The following is a 16,554-nucleotide window of genomic DNA, read 5'->3' as shown; positions in this document are numbered from 1 at the left end:
ATAAGTGGGCCTGATACGGAAAATGCATTTACATTTAATAGAACACTACGTAATATTTTTACCTTAAAATTACAGCTTCAGTATCACTGTGATGATTCACTGGCCTGTAATAGGGAGAACAGAGTGGCCTCAGCACTGCAAAAACTGCACTCTGTAACTTTTGGAGGAGGGTAGGAACACCACCCCACCCTCTACTTTCAGTTGTTCTGTAAAAATGAATTACATTCTGCAACTGTAGGAAGAGCCCAAAGGGTAAAAATACAGAATATTTCCCTTTCATCTTTTACCATCTTAAGAATATCAGTAAGATTAGAGATTTTGTGGTGCAGCAGGTAGTGTTGCAGTCACGCATCTGCAGGGACCTGGAGGTTGTGGGTTCAAGTCCCTCTCCGAGTGACTGTCTGTGTGGAGTTTCCTCCCACAGTCCAAAAACACACGTTGGTAGGTGGATTGGCGAATCAAAAGTATCTGTAGGTGTGAGTGTCTCAGTGAATGTGTGTGCCTGTGTTGCCCTGTGAAGGACTGGCGCCCCCTCAAGGGTGTATTCCTGCCTTGCGCTCAATGATTCCGGGTAGGCTCAGGACCCACCGCGACCCTGAACTGGATAAGCGGTTACAGATAATGAATTAATGAAAGATTGTTATACTAAATATGTAAGCATTTAACCTGAAGTCTGAATTGTTGGTTTATGACACCTGAGATAAAATTTGACCAAAAATATATTTTCGAAATGCAGTATAAAGAGTTCTAGTTTCGAAAGATTTTTTTTTTTTAGTTTACATATCTATGTTTTCTATTATTTTGGGTAGTAAAAATAAATTGCTATTTGCATTTGCAAACCCATTTCCTATGGCTATCACTGTAAAGAAATCCAAAATTTTGCAGATACATTTTGAACTTATTTATTCTTCTATGGTATGCAGCTTTATCACGATGTGAAGAAGTGAGTTACATGATATAAAATTTTATACTATTTGCAAAAAAATAAGATTGACAATCTATCACTTTTGAAAGAGCAACATAAAACAACAAGATAGCATAAAGATAACAACGTGTTTAATATGGGAACTCTGGCATTCAGAACATAAGGCAGCATAAAATTCCCATCATATGTCCGTATGCCAAGTCATATTTTCCAGCAAAAACTGACTGGCACTTCTGTGAAAATGATAAAAATCAAATAACTGACCATGATGCAGAAAAAAAAAAAAAGAAAGAAAGCATCCAGAAACAGAAAAAGGGTTTCCAGATCTATACATGTAAAACCTGTAATGAAGAACCAACAAAACTGATTAATCATACATTCCAGCTGGGTGCATGTACACGCAGATGTAAAAGATGACTTAATGGTCCAAACTTTTGCATGCATTACTTTGAAGCATCGTTCCTGTGTAGGCACACTCTTTGTGTTTTTATAGGTGAATGGCATCACCCAGTCCTTAAAGACAGCACAAGTCAGTAACACACTGCAAAAATGTTATGTTGGCAAGTGAAAAACATCATAATTGTAGGTGTTATGTAATATTTCTCATTAGTAGCTGGCAATAAAATATTTTAAGAATATCCAACTGGTCTGTGAACATGTTACCTAGGTTATTTCTGATACAATTATATTTTTAAATTAAGTACACAACTTATACAGAGCAAATATTTATTCACATTTTATTGCACAACTACTTTTTCTTAGCAAACATACTGGGGAAAAAATCAAGTATTATTGGTTTGTGCAAAAGGAAGCTTTTTAGTGTTTTGTTATTTTAATTTCTGTCTGTTACATTCAGAAAATAAACAGATATTTTGCATGATATGTTAATATATTTTAATTTTAAAAGTCAGCACAATGTAACACAATGTTATCTGACAATAATAATTTCAATAAATGACACACATTAAAAAATAAAATAAAATAAAATAAATAAATAACAAGGGCAGCACGGTGGCACAGCAGGTAGTGTCGCAGTCACACAGCTCCAGGGGCCTGGAGGTTGTGGGTTCGATTCCCGCTCCGGGTGACTGTCTGTGAGGAGTTGGTGTGTTCTCCCCATGTCCGCGTGGGTTTCCTCCGGGTACTCCGGTTTCCTCCCACAGTTCAAAAACACACATTAGTAGGTGGATTGGTGACTCAAAAGTGTCTGTAGGTGTGAGTATGTGTGTGTGTGTATGTGTCTGTGTTGCCCTGTGAAGGACTGGCGCCTCCTCCAGGGTGTATTCCTGCCTTGCGCCCAATGATTCCAGGTAGGCTCTGGACCCACTGCGACCCTGAATTGGATAAGCGGTTACAGATAATGAAAGAATGAATGAAATAAATAAAAAAACCCACTGGGTGCTTTTAAGAAAAAGAAAAATCAAAAACACCCATATGTATAATTGTAGTCCAACTTTAAACAACTTATGGGCCATCGTTTCTCCTTCCCCCATAGTTTATCTCTAAAATTGGGTCACTGTTTTTATATGGGTGTTTCCTTACATTTCTGTTTCCATAATTTTGAGAAACCCTGTATTTAAAAGCATACAAGAGTAAGTTATAATTTTCTTACAATAAAATTCTAATTAAATATTTTTATATAAATTTCCTAAAAGTAAAATGCTTTTACTTGCAAATATATTTCTGCAGTGGAGGACCATAAAGCAGGGGGGAAGTTACTGGGGGTTGCAGCACAGAGGGTCTGTATAGCTCATATATCTTGTTACTGAATACAGAATTACTGGTCTTGGTGCGACCTGATGGTGTTTTTCTGACAAACCATGTAAGAATTAGCTATTTTTTCCTCTCTTCTTACCAGTAAAAGTCACACGTCTGCTAATCTGCGTCCAGTGTGTTATCTGCCATTAAAGCATGCCACAGAATATGACGTAGACCAGCATGACAGAGTGATTTCTACAGAAAAGCCCAAAAGAATGTCTTCACTTTCACAGAACTGGTTCTTCTGCTGTCAGTGTTGCTGGTCTGAGGATGAAAAAAGCATGTAATTATTTGTAATTATTTGAATTAATACCATATTTAATGTTAAACCTGGGATTCAAAATAAAAGCAGTGCCCTAAATGAGCAATTAGAATCTTCACTGATTCTTCTTCAGCAATTATAATGACATCTAGTGCCCCAATGAGGAGATATTCTTTGCAGCATTAATTCAGAGGCTTTAAAGCAGTTTGACACTTCATCAAATGGGAATTGTGAAATGTGAAAATCTGAGTTGTACGTTATATGAACAAATGCAAAATAACAATTATTTTCATAAATGTAGGAATCGTATTGCTCCTTTAAGTTATTCCTTTGATATTGTTTTAAATTATTTCTTAAATATTTACAGTATATATTTTCTCACCTGTCAGTCATGGTGCATTCTTGTTGTTCTGGCTGGCACTGCCTCTCTGTCTGTTCTATTCTAATCACACATGAACATTGTAAGAAAATTAAATGAGCTGTATGAATCCACATTTGTCTAATATAATTATTAAATCAGAATTAAACACACCTACACAATATGTATGCATAATTCAGTTTTTGAGGTGGCTAACTAACTCATTCATTTCAAATTAAATTATTAATTTCAGAGGAACTTAAAGCCAGATTTTTAAAAACTAGTTTAAGCCAGTCATAACCATTTTATTTGGTTATGTTTAAAACCACCACTGAACCTTCATCTCTGAGTTTTTATATGTTAAGCTGATTAATTGTACAATATGAAAAAAAGAAACTTTGAACTATTTATGGCATTTAGAGGCCTTCATCTCTTGATTCCTAAGACCACCATTGTGAAGAATGCTAAATTGGTAGGTTTCTAAAACAGAACATTTCACATCAAACCACTCTAAATGAGTGTTTACAGCTTAACAATTTAATTTTATAGATACTGGTAAAAAAAATTAAATGCAAGTTTATTATGTTATCCTACCTTTTGTCTATATTTATTTTGGTTGTTTAACCAGAAACGCATTCCATACTGGTGCATTTTAGGTTCATAGTCTCATAACAAATCCCATCTGTTTTTCAGTCCCCAATAATAATTGTGTGGTAGACCATGCTGAACACACTAGTGGTACCAATATGATAATGGCATGCTATTGTGTGTTTAGGTTTTTGAGGTTTTAAAACATTGTGTACAATTGTTCAGCACATTATTACAAACACTGATTTTTTCTGCTGTAGAGGAATAAATAAAAAGATTGAACCTTTTTGAAATGATCAAACCTGTTGATTATTTGTTAGCCAAACTCTAGGCCTTTGTTAATAGTCTTAACAACCCAGCAACACAAACTACAATGCCATTGCCAGTATATATATATGATCTGTGCAGATCTACCTCAGCTTGCGGCTGAGTTGGGTGATACATGATTACCTTTCTTTTCGTGCGTTGATCCTTTCTTCATCATACCTGAAATACACAAACAGCAAAATAAACCATTAGAAAGATTGCTTTTATTATACATTTGCTTGGAGATTTAAATGATGAAATCTACTCACTGTATGACACACTCAGGGATGTGGATGTGCTCCATGGGGACAATCTGCTCCAGTTCTTCTAAGCTGTGCACATAGCGGATTTTGTTCATGAATTTCACACTGCAATAAAGGCAAAGAGATGAAAAACCTTCATGTGTATATAGCTCCACTTTAAATTATAGATTCATGCACACTAAAAATAAAACATCAGAATTTTTATTTTATGGGATATTTTTGCTTTCTGATTCAGATTCAGTATTCATTCATTCATTATCTGTAACCGCTTATCCAATTCAGGGTCGCGGTGGGTCCAGAGCCTACCTGGAATCATTGGGCGCAAGGCGGGAATACACCCTGGAAGGGGCGCCAGTCCTTCACAGGGCAATACAGACACACACACACACTCACACCTACGGACACTTTTGAGTCACCAATCCACCTACCAACGTGTGTTTTTGGACTGTGGGAGGAAACCAGAGCACCCGGAGGAAACCCACACGGACACGGGGAGAACACACCACCTCCTCACAGACAGTCACCCGGAGCAGGAATTGAACCCACAACCTCCAGGTCCCTGGAGCTGTGTGACTGCGACACTACCTGCTGCGCCACCGTGTCGCCCCAGATTCAGTATAATACTCTATAATAAATTAAGAACATTTCACAATGAATGAGCTAATAGAAATGTGTCAAAATTAATAATCATAAATCTCTTGAGAGATGTGAAATAAGGTTTTTTTTTCTCTGTTTTTAAGTTCCCAATTTTTGTCATTTTCATATTCATTGCAAAACATGTTTCAGCATATGACTTATGAATATTACTATATGAATATTAAGTTAAATAACAACGGAGATGTAGATGATGATAGGAAAGCAAATGAGTAGAATAGAATAGAATAGAATAGAATAGAATAGAATAGAACCGAAGCTACACTATGTGACTAACATAAACGGACACTCATTTGTAATTTCTTTTTAAAAAAAAAAAAAAGCAATAGACTAGATGTAAAAGCTTCCGGAGAAGAGTTGATAGCATTCAGCCACACGAACATTAGTGAGATCAACCCACCCCATCTCATCTCAAAGCTAATAGATGGTGATATTGATATATCACTCAAAAGAACACAACTCCACTGCTCCACAGTTCAGTTGCTGGAAGGTTTATACTACTTTATTCGACACTTGTCATTGTGTATTCAGCTGTTCCACAGCATCCCATTTAATTCCAAGCTTTTATTTTGAGATTATACTACCTGTGTATGTGTCTACAAAAGAACACAACTCCACTGCTCCACAGCCCAGTTGCTGAAAGGTTTATACTACTTTATTCGACACTTGTCATTGTGTATTCAGCAGTTCCAGAGCATCCCATTTAATTCCAAGCTTTTATATTGAGATTATACTACCTGTGTGTCTAAATATTATGTGCCTTTAAAAACCTAATTTCAACTGAATTCAGGTAATCAACAAACATTATAATGAACATAGGAAATCTCTGTTCAATGAACATAAAAAACCATGAAATTATTGCAAAAATCAAAACCAAGATTTATGCTTAAATGGAAATGTTGATAAGTTTTTGGGATGGCTTTTACCTAATGAAGGGTCTGGAGATAGCCAGGACTGTGCGTATAAACCAGGATGGATGTGCAATAATCAAAGACTTTAAGTTCTTCCTAAGTCTGTAAGCAAAATGTTTAGATGTTTTTAAAATTTTATCTGCAAAAAAAGTTTAAATAAATAAATAAAAAAGACTTGCTCATTTGTATATTCTTGTGAGTAAAAACTGATACTCTGTAGGTAACCTTACCTTCTATCAATCATCTGATAGCACTTTTTCAGCCAGCTGATACCTGGCATCTTACTCCGTGGAGTTCCACCATTCATGTAGATGATCAGATAATCTTCAGCCACAAGCATCTCCAAACTGCTTACTACATACCTGAGCACAGGATAAGGGTGGGGGAAATTCATTGTCAAGGGAATGACAGATAGGATAAAAGGAATGAAAAAAGAGGGGGAACTATGGGTAGAAATAAGGCATGTATAAAGTTGGGAACTATAAATATATAAATATTTATAAATATTAGTATATATAAATATATATACTAAGTAAATATTCTACTAAGAATAGTAGTACTAACAGAATTAAACAAATAATTAAAAAAAGTCATTATTCATGCAGCCCTTTCCACATAAGACTACATAGCATTTATCGTAAACAAAATATTCATGGGACTATTTGTTAAACACAGAGTCTGATACTGTATATATTAAAACAATCCATATATAATATCTCATTTGGGGCTACCTTTTTTTAAGCCTAATACATGCAGGTCTGTTGTCTATTTTTTAAGGATAGATATGTATGGTTATAAAATCTGAAAAAATTGTATTGGAAAATAAAACTGATTTACAGTTTTACAAATAAATCAATAAATAAATAAGTCAGATACAAATAAATTTGAAAATGTCATTAATGCATAATAAGGGCTGTATTTAACTGATCACTGCCCAAAAAGTGAGTAAAAATGAAAGTTTATTTTTCCTGTTAGCTTGCTGTAGCTGATGCTAACTGTACATTTGCTAATGGAACACATTAACATAAAAACATTTAACCACAATAAGTAACCAGCTTCACATATTATTATCACATATTATTATTATTATAGTGGTGAAGGACATATCAAATGTAATGCTACAGCATGTGAGGCATTAAATTAGCAGTTCCATCCAGTATTAAGAAAATTAATCGTAGGTGTCACTATATCTGTTTATCTATGGCTCTGGCACTGTTGCAGAATTCAGCCATAGCAATGCTGGAACCAAGGGCATTGAATTAGCAAGGACGGAGGTGATGTGTTCCTACCAATATCCAGTGATTATTGAATTGTCCCCACCAATCATTTGATCCCCTTAAAGCTGCAGAAAGGGTTAAATCGCATTCTCGACTCGAGTCCTACCTCCTCGTAACACATATGGCCAGTGTGATTGACTGTACCTTTCCCTGCTGTCACGTGAGTCTCTGTAGTTATTAATTAAATTAATTGCACAACAAATTGCCAATTGTCAGTGGTCTTACATTGTCGTTTCAGCAAAGGAAAAAAAAAACAGGCAAGGAGAGTGGGGGTGGGGAGTAGATTCCAGAGGCGATTGCTCTAAGACTGCAAGGGAAGCTCAGCTTCCCCTAAAATGTAAAAAAAAATAAGTGATCAAATATATACTGTTGTGTGTACATGTCATTGAATAAATATGCACTACAACGCGCTCAACTTTTGTTCAGAATCATCTTCTATCACTGGTAAAGACGCGGCTTACCTCTCAATCATTCTTGCAGCTTCACAGTGCTTTAAACAGTGTGGACGCTGAGCATCCTCAGAGTTCAATAGTGAAGCAGCGAAACGAGACAAGTCATTGGATAAATGCTGGGCTTTGTCCCTCCCATCGGACGCTCAGCGTCTCTGGGGGTCTATGGGGCAGTGGACTGGCCTCAGCTGGCCCGGATGCTCAGCTTCTGCATGATGATCTGTCTGAGGCTGAATCCCTTTTTGATTGACAGCAATCGTTTGGTGTAAAGATCCATGGGAGCATTAAATTTTCATTCTGTTCTGAGCTGAACCGGAAACTTTCTAAAACCTTTTAGTGGCATTTTCTTTGTTAAAACGACTAGTGACAAAATGAGTTTTTATTTCTGGTGGATTTTTTGTAGCTGCTTGTGTTTGGAGACTGACTTCTATCACTCTTTCTGACTTCTATCGCAGTTTCTGTCCAGCGGGTGCTGCTGAACCCCTCCACCGTCAGAAAGCACTCACAGACGGACACACTTCACATGGGCCCAGGCCGTTTAAGCAGCCTAGCTCTGCTGGCCATTGAGAGGACACTAGTCAAGTCCCTGGAACGGAGGGTAGAATTTACGTATAAATAAACCGACACATTTTATGATGTAGGCCGAAATTGAGCTTCCCCTATTTGAAAGACCAGCATCCGCCACTGGTAGATTCCTAGGTCCCCACCAATGTCAAGAGCAAATCTACGCCATTGGCTGGAATCATACCCCACAATGCCCCACTGATGAAGTATCCTTGGTTCCCATCAAAACTGGTTGATATGTGAGCCACTTTACTAGAGAGCACCAAGGGTCCAAGAATCCTGAATGGAACAGCTCAAAAAACAGAATTCATTTTGGTGAAAAAGTGCTAAGGTGTTCCTTTAAGGTTTACTCACAGGAAGAGATTTTCCATAATATAATGGTAATCCGAGCAACTGCTGTCAGGCAGATAGCAAGCTGAAAAAACGATTATGGCATTCAGTCCCTCACCATAGTAACCTGCAAGACATGGATTGAGAGAATGAGAAAAAATACATTCAGCAGCACATTGAATAAAACATTATAGTGGGGGGCACGGTGGCTTAACACATTTGCCTCTCAGCGCTGGGATCTTGGGTTCAAGTCCCATCTGGGTGGAGTTTCCATGTTCTCCCCATGTCTGCGTGAGTTTCCTCCCACAGTACAGGGTACTGTGGAGGGTAGTGATGGAGAATTAGGAAAAGTGAGCATATGAAAAACATATGAATCCACTTATTCATAGATCAGGCATGGGACATTTCCCCAGAGATAAGAATATACAGACATGTGATGGTAATAAACAAATAATATAAAAAAACATGTGACTGTAATAAACAAATAATATAAAGACATGAGAATTATTTTAAACAAATGAGTTTTATGGCAAAAAATATTAAAATGGTCAAAGGGATACTTGAGTTTAAAACTCCGGCCTGAAAAAAGGAGAATGGTAGCATGAGATTGTTTGGTACTGCATGATAAGACATCCTTAGGAGATAAGGATACCTTTTTAATTGGGCTCCTATGATACACTGCATACCTAGAAGATAAGGGTACCATTTTAATCGAGGTTCTATGGAATGCAACTTAATTTAAAAAAAATAGAAGGGGCGAGATGATCTCACCCCAAAAAGTGTATGTAAACTGTGGTTTTCAGTATGTCATTGTGATTGAGTCTGCAGGAGGCCTTCTGTGATTGCTCTCCAAATAAAGAACCTGCTGATCTTCCAAGAGGTCGTCTTCGTCTTTCAAGTATTTTTATTAGAACTTATTCTTTCAAGTATTATAGTTAGATTAGATACAAGATTAACACGTCGTGGTAAAGACAATAGGTGATTTGGCTTCTCTAATAAAATGTCCTGGTGTGTGAGTGAATGGGTGTTTAGGTGAATGAATGTCTGTTTGTGTGAGTGAATGTGTGTGCCCAGATATGGATTGACACTCTGTCCTGGATGAAATCCTAGTGGAGGACTGCATCCTAGTGGAAATCCTAGTGGAGGGTGAAATCCCACCTGGAGGACTGCATCCCCTTCATGCAGGTCATTCCTGGTCGAGAGTTCGCTGTGTGCGTTTGGCTGTGTGTGTGGATTGGGTGTTCTGAGCATTCTGAGCAGTGTGGATTGTAAAGCCTCCTTGGGTGTCTAGAAAGGCACTATATAAGTGTAAAGATGGATAGATATGTATAAAATGAACTTACCTCCGTGAGATATGATCCGTACATATGGCCGAATGACCTGCATGTCAATGCGATGTTCCTGCTCTCCAATGATGACCGTCCTCCACAGACGGCCATTATCACCATCCTCCCACACATCTTCAGCCCCATCAGCAGGGCCAGATTTGGCAGAGGCCACAGGTGCATCGTCTAGAGGAATGTAAGAAAGCTAAATACACGGCCATATTAGTCTTACAGCTATGCTGAAAGTCATCCCGCACCCACATATCTTCACAGCATCAAGTTGGGACTGAGAAACTGAATAAAGATTAATGGCAGAGATGTGAGACCGATAACCAATAACACTCTGCAATATAGGGATCCTATAGTCCCCCGAAAGGACATGTGGGCAAAAAACCAAAGGACATGTGGGGAAATTATATTATTTTCTATGATGCATAAAAAAAAGTTGGTATGTTTATTTATTTATTTATTTATTTATTTATTTATTTATGTATTTATTATTATTATTTTGTACTTCTCCTTACATTAATTATTTCGGGATTATCTCGAGATAGTTATTTCAAGAATTTATTTGAAGGGGAAAAAATTAAAAAATACAGGGGAAGCGTATTACCAAATTTGCCCTGTAGATGGCACCAATCAGGCAGCATACTCCAATCAGGCAGCATTCCACTCATTTTTATTTCCCTAAGCCCACTGTTCATTTTTCTGAGGTGTTGAAAATCCTTGGAACTATTCTAACTGAAATTGACCACTATGTAGCATAAATAGTGCTATATATAAAATGGTTTCAAATAACAGCTGCAGCTTTTTGGACAATGGCTATGGAACAACTTAATGGCTATGGGTGGATGCAGGTAAGAATGTTGTGACCCTAGAGGGCAGTAATACGTTGTTTCGGGGAGTATCGTTCATTTCATCCCAGCTTCTAGCGTTCTGGAGTGCATTCTGGTTAAGGCTGGCATGGAAGTTCGTGGTTCATCAAACATAAGATACTAAGTGTGTAACAAAGACATTGTCTTCAAAATAAAGTGCTATATAGCGGTCATTTTCCATTAGGATATTTGCAAGCACGGATACACTTACAAATGGACAGTGGGCTTAGGGAAATAATAGTGAGTGGAATGCTGCCTAAATGGAGTATTGATGCCATCTACAGGTCAAATCCGATAATGCGCTTATGTTTCACCTGTATTGTTCAATTTTTTTCCCTCAAATAAACTCTTGAGATAATTATCCCGAAACTTAAGTGCATAATTATCTCGAGATCCCAAGATAATTAAAGCAAAAGAAAAAAATAAACAAAAAAAACAACCAAATGTTTTTGATTTTCTCTATGAAATAAACTCATCCTCTACAGAGAGCAACATTCTCCCCAGGTATTCATTGCCAATATCATCAATCAGTTAGGTAAATAGTTAAGTTTTACCTAAAAATCTATTTGCATGTTGTGTCTAAAAGCAGACAATCCAAATAATGTGATACCAAATATTGTAAATAAAAAGAGCAGATGTAAAAATCTTAGTTAGGACCAACCCTCCCATTCTAGGTCATTGCCATTGGTGATAAACTCCAGGGAGTCTGTCTCATCAGGCGTTTCAATGTCATCAACATTAATGTCCAGATCATCAGGTGTATCAAGGAAATCATCTGACAGTAAGGATCCTTCACTCTGGTCCAGAGACAGGTTTAAGTCTGGGGCTATGAGTGTCCGCCTCTTCCGATGTGAAGGGCCCCCACCTGTCGCACTGGCATATTGCGAGTTTGGGGGAGCTAGACAAACAAATATAGCACAAAGCATAATTGTTAGGCTCCGGACCCACCACGACCCTGAATTGGATAAATGGTTAAAGACATTTGAAGGTAATTTGAAGGTAAATCTACACTCTCCCTAAAAATGTACAGTAGAGGTACGTTATTATCACTAAAGATAAAAACAGTGTAAATTTACCTTTTAAGGTAAAACAGTGATTTTTTTAAGTCCAGTTGTGTTTTGTAAATGTACATTACATTATCTTCCCCAGAATGAGAGGTGAATATTTGCAATAATTTATTTTAGAACTGTTTTAAAAAGAACATAAGTTCTGGATATGTAATTGGGTATATGAAATCAACACAATTTTAAAATTCATTAAATTATTCGTTGTCTGTAACCGCTTAACCAGTTCAGGGTCAAGGTGTGTCCAGAGCCTACCTGGAATCACTGGGCGCAAGGCAGGAACACACCCTGGAGTGGGCACCAGTTCTTCACAGGTTGACACATACACACACAAATTCACTCACTCACTCACAGCTACGGACACTTTTGAGTCATCAATCCACCTACCAACGTGTGTTTTTGGATTATGGAAGGGAACTGAAGCACCCACAGGAAACCCACACCGACTTGGGGAGAACTTCTCACAGACAGTCACCCGGAGCGGGACTTGAACCTACAACCTCCAGGTCCCTGGAGCTGTGTGACTACAAAACTATCTGCTGTGCCACCATGCTGCCCACAATTATAAAATGTACAATTATAATAGAATAAGGAACTGCTTATCTGTAACCAGGGCGCAGCAGGTAGTGTCGCAGTCACACAGCTCCAGGGACCTGGAGGTTGTGGGTTCGATTCCCGCTCCGGGTGACTGTCTGTGAGGAGTTGGTGTGTTCTCCCCGTGTCCGTGTGGGTTTCCTCCGGGTGCTCCGGTTTCCTCCCACAGTCCAAAAACACACGTTAGTAGGTGGATTGGTGACTCAAAAGTGTCCGTAGCTGTGAGTGAATGTGTGTGTCTGTGTTGCCCTGTGAAGGATGGGTGCCCCCTCCAGGGTGTATTCCCGCCTTGCGCCCAATGATTCCAGGTAGGCTCTGGACCCACCGCGACCCTGAATTGGATAAGCGGTTACAGATAATGAATGAATTATCTGTAACTGCTAATCTAGTTCAGGGTCAAAAGGTACCACCACAGTGACAGTTTTTCTAACCGTTGTAGAGTCAGGTTCAATCAATAGGATGGCAATCAGGTGTGAGTGGGCATTGTTTTTATTTAAAGAAAATGGATTTCTTAATGTCTGACCTTCACATATATGTTTGTGGAAGTAAGTCACAAACAAATGAGATTTCTGAGTACCTCAGAAGAAGAGTTATTGATGCTCAGGCTGGAAAAAAATTACAAAACAATCCCTAAAATATCTGCACCTTGCCGATCCACAATCAGACAGACTGTGTAAAATTCAAGGAAATTCAACAATTATGTCCCCCAACAGGAGTGATCAACAAAGAGGAAGAGCAAGGTGTGTGTAATAGCCTGCAAGGTCACAAAGGAACCCAAGGTAATGTCTAACCAAATAAAGGCCTTGATAATGTTAATGTTCAGGGGGCCACAATCAGGGGAATCAAACTAGATCTTATGGTTTTAATGCAAAGCTTTTTGTTTGGAGAAAGATAAACACCTAATCCTATCTGTGAAATACAGTGTTTTGGAGCTGTTTTGCTGTGTCTGGGTCAGAGTGGCTTGCCATCATTAATGGACCAATTGATTCTGAATTATACCTGCAAATTCTAAAGGAAGATATCAAGACATCTGTCTTTGAGCTGAATTTCAAAGTAATGTGAAATACAATGACCCTAAGCCCAAAAGTTGCTCTACCAAAGAATGGTTAAAGAAGAATCAGGTTAATAAATGCAGTGTTAACCACTATGTTGCACCAAACATTATCACATTTCAGCACATATAATTTCAAATATTTTCTACCTGTTGTGTAATTATGTTACCATCTATAGGTTATGTAGTGTGGACCATACAAATTAAGAGAGACTATGGCTGACTCAGTCTTTTAAGGAGAGCATTGAAAGATGGAAGGATTGTTGACACTGTGTAGGCTTACTTACATGTTCTACCTTCACCAAGTGCACAGGAAGATTCCATATCACCCTTCTTTGGTAATGGCCTAAACAAAGACAAACAGACAAATTCTGTTTCACATTTCTATTGATTGTCAAATTATTCTAAGCAAAATGAGCTACACACAAGTTTATTAGGTAGCATTCTATTAGGTAGTAAGAGGCATTAAACAAATTTAATGTTTGGTTCCTATCACCTCCACTAATGCATCTGACTTGGGATGTTCCTCCAGAATGTATTATTGCACAGAAAAAAAAACTTTGAATGACTGGGCATTTTATATCACAATTCAATACACAACCTTTTAACAAATCAGTCAAATCCTACTTTAGGAGGTTTAAACACACAACTGTTGTGTCCACATGGACACTGATTCTTGTGTGAGAGGCAGTATAGTTAGTCATATGGAAATTAGAGTTGTGATTGTTTCCCCATTAATAAGGCAGTGGTGTGTGTGTGTTTGTTTGTGTTGGTGTCTCTTAACTTGCATGAAGTGTCAAATTCTACCTCACCCCCCATGAACACACACACACGAACATGGCGCATAATTTGAATAGAAATGATTAAACACCATAGAGAGTATCAGAGCAAATAAACCATCAGGAGACTGATCTGTCAGTATTTTATATGACTTACTTCTTCTAGCATTTCTAGCAGGAAGCATGCTATATTATTATCATGTAATCAACTATTGTATGTGGCAGTACAGTGTAGCTGAATGTGGATTGAGGTGTAATAGAAAAAATATACCAGAGAAAGAGATATATCCATGGAAAAAAAATAAGAAGAACAAGCTATAAACACCATCCCAAAACAAAAGCAGCTCTGTCACTTACCTTCTATTTAAGGTGAAGAAAACAAAGGTTTTTGGTGATTCTCCTAATTAAATGCAATCCTCTACACAGAGCATTTCCAAAATGGCATAATTTCAATGTTGATTATTATGTAGAGCACCACTTGTAATCAATGCTGGCCTTGTGATGGCTTGTGAAGCTGTGTGTTTTTCTAAACCTGCCCTGCCTCCATGTTCCGTGATGCTGCTGTGTTGTTGGCTTGGTGGTGCGTCACATGACGTGGCACATTACCATTTAAGGAGAGAGCTGCACCTGCTCTCTGTCTCTTGCAAAGCGGGGCGCATGTAAAGATGCTCAGAAACACACACACACACACACACACACACACACAGAGAAACAGAGAGAGAGAGAGAAAGAGGAGAGAGAGAGAGAAACCCACAGACACACATTCACACTGTTACCGATTCTAGATTAGCAGCTAAGAGTTTAATAATTTGTTTGACCAAAGGAGGATGGGTCCCCCTTGTGAATCTTGGTTCCTGAGTCCTCTAGCTTCGAGGGAGTTTTGGCCACTGTTGCCTTTAATCTGCTTACATAGGGTTATTAATTTTTTGTTTTGTTTTATTTTAAATGTCTATGCTTTGCTAAATCATCAGGTTGTAAAATGTGCAAAGCAAATTTAATTGTCCAGTGTGAAATGGCTTAAGACCAGTGGTGTAGTCAGAAATGGATCTTTGGGTGGGCTTGGACACAAATATTCATTCATTCATTCATTATCTGCAACCGCTTATCCAGTTCAGGGTCGCGGTGGGCCCAGAGGCTACCTGGAAAAGTTTTCGCACAAGGCGGGAATACACCCTGGAGGGGGCGGCAGTCCTTCACAGGGCAACACACACACTCGCACCTACGAACACTTTTGAGTTGCCAATCCACCTACCAACGTGTGTTTTTGGACTGTGGGAGGAAACTGGAGCACCTGGAGGAAACCCACGCGGACACGTGGAGAACACACCAACTCCTCACAGACAGTCACCCGGAGCGGGAATTAAACCCACAACCTCCAGGTCCCTGGAGCTGTGTGACTGGGACACTACCTGCTGCACCACCGTGAATAAATAATAAATAGTTTATTTATTTATTTATTTTTTTAAACTGAACATTGCACTATATCAAAGGAAGAAATACAACAACATAGATATAAATGCACAGTAACCAGTGCTAAACAATACAAGGAATACGACTACAGCTGCTATGAACTAGGCAATTGGGGTAGACAGCACTTTTGCCCACAGCAGCCTAAATATTATTCTGCCCAAACAGCCACTGTCCCTATCAGCTAATATTACTGTATCAAGAGTCTCTGTAACAAGCAGGTATACTAATTTTCTGCCTCTGTATGTCATAGTCACTTGTTTAGGCAGGGCTGACTGCAAAGTAGTGTTGGATTGAGGTTTTGGTTGAGGTTGTTGAGAATGAATTAATCACGTGCGTGTGAAGAGAGTAAGGATGTTTTATTTTAAAGTAGAGATAGAAAAGTTTACAGAGATGTTTCTTGGTCGCGACTTGGCTACTCTTCCACCATCAGTGGGAGCAAACACATATTATAGAAAATGTTCTCACCCTCAATTGTTCCATAAACAATCCCCCCGCCCCCAAGTATCAAGGTTATAAACTGATGATACACAGGCAGAGAAGAGACAAACAACTCTGAAAGAGTTCACAGTAACCTAAAACAATGTATAACAGAATCAGAATAAAATGTGGAATTAATATGAAATGAATCACTTTCCAACAATCCCCCCTGTGATCATGTAATGAGAAAAAAAATAATGATCAAAGACATGCAGTTGATTAATTTACATTTAACACTACTACATATTCTGGACTAAGCTTACACACCCTGAGT

At 38.3% G+C, this 16,554-nt stretch overlaps 1 protein-coding gene across 2 annotated transcripts; it reads right to left on the bottom strand.

Annotated features, from left to right (window-relative positions):
- Positions 1-925: 925 nt before the first annotated feature.
- On the bottom strand, positions 926-14,803 carry atcaya (ATCAY kinesin light chain interacting caytaxin a). 2 transcript variants are annotated; one of them, XM_066647843.1, is made up of 11 exons: positions 14,691-14,803; positions 13,842-13,900; positions 11,507-11,743; positions 9,989-10,156; positions 8,670-8,772; positions 6,256-6,387; positions 6,041-6,127; positions 4,467-4,565; positions 4,342-4,377; positions 3,328-3,387; positions 926-2,947 (listed from the first exon to the last, which is right to left on the bottom strand). In XM_066647843.1, exons 2-11 carry the CDS (start codon positions 13,876-13,878, stop codon positions 2,911-2,913), a joined length of 996 nt encoding a protein of 331 aa, XP_066503940.1. In that variant the 5' UTR covers positions 13,879-13,900; positions 14,691-14,803; the 3' UTR covers positions 926-2,910. The 2 variants fall into 2 exon arrangements, with proteins under 2 accessions (XP_066503940.1, XP_066503941.1); XM_066647844.1 differs by lacking the exon at positions 6,041-6,127.
- Positions 14,804-16,554: the final 1,751 nt, after the last annotated feature.

This window comes from Hoplias malabaricus, chromosome 16 (assembly GCF_029633855.1).
Source record: "Hoplias malabaricus isolate fHopMal1 chromosome 16, fHopMal1.hap1, whole genome shotgun sequence".
NCBI classification, from domain to species: domain Eukaryota; kingdom Metazoa; phylum Chordata; class Actinopteri; order Characiformes; family Erythrinidae; genus Hoplias; species Hoplias malabaricus.
The sequence above is the reverse complement of the archived record's forward strand: the minus strand, read 5'-3'. Positions and strand labels throughout refer to the sequence as shown.

Coding starts and splice junctions, on each gene's coding strand:
- atcaya (XM_066647843.1), bottom strand. CDS start 13,878: ATGGAATCTTCCTGTGCACTTGGTGAAGGTAGAACAT. Junction 6,388..8,669: donor ATTATGGAAAATCTCTTCCT/GTGAGTAAACCT, acceptor TCCTGTGCTCAG/GTATGTAGTAAGCAGTTTGG. Junction 4,378..4,466: donor ATCCCTGAGTGTGTCATACA/GTGAGTAGATTT, acceptor TGTGTATTTCAG/GTATGATGAAGAAAGGATCA.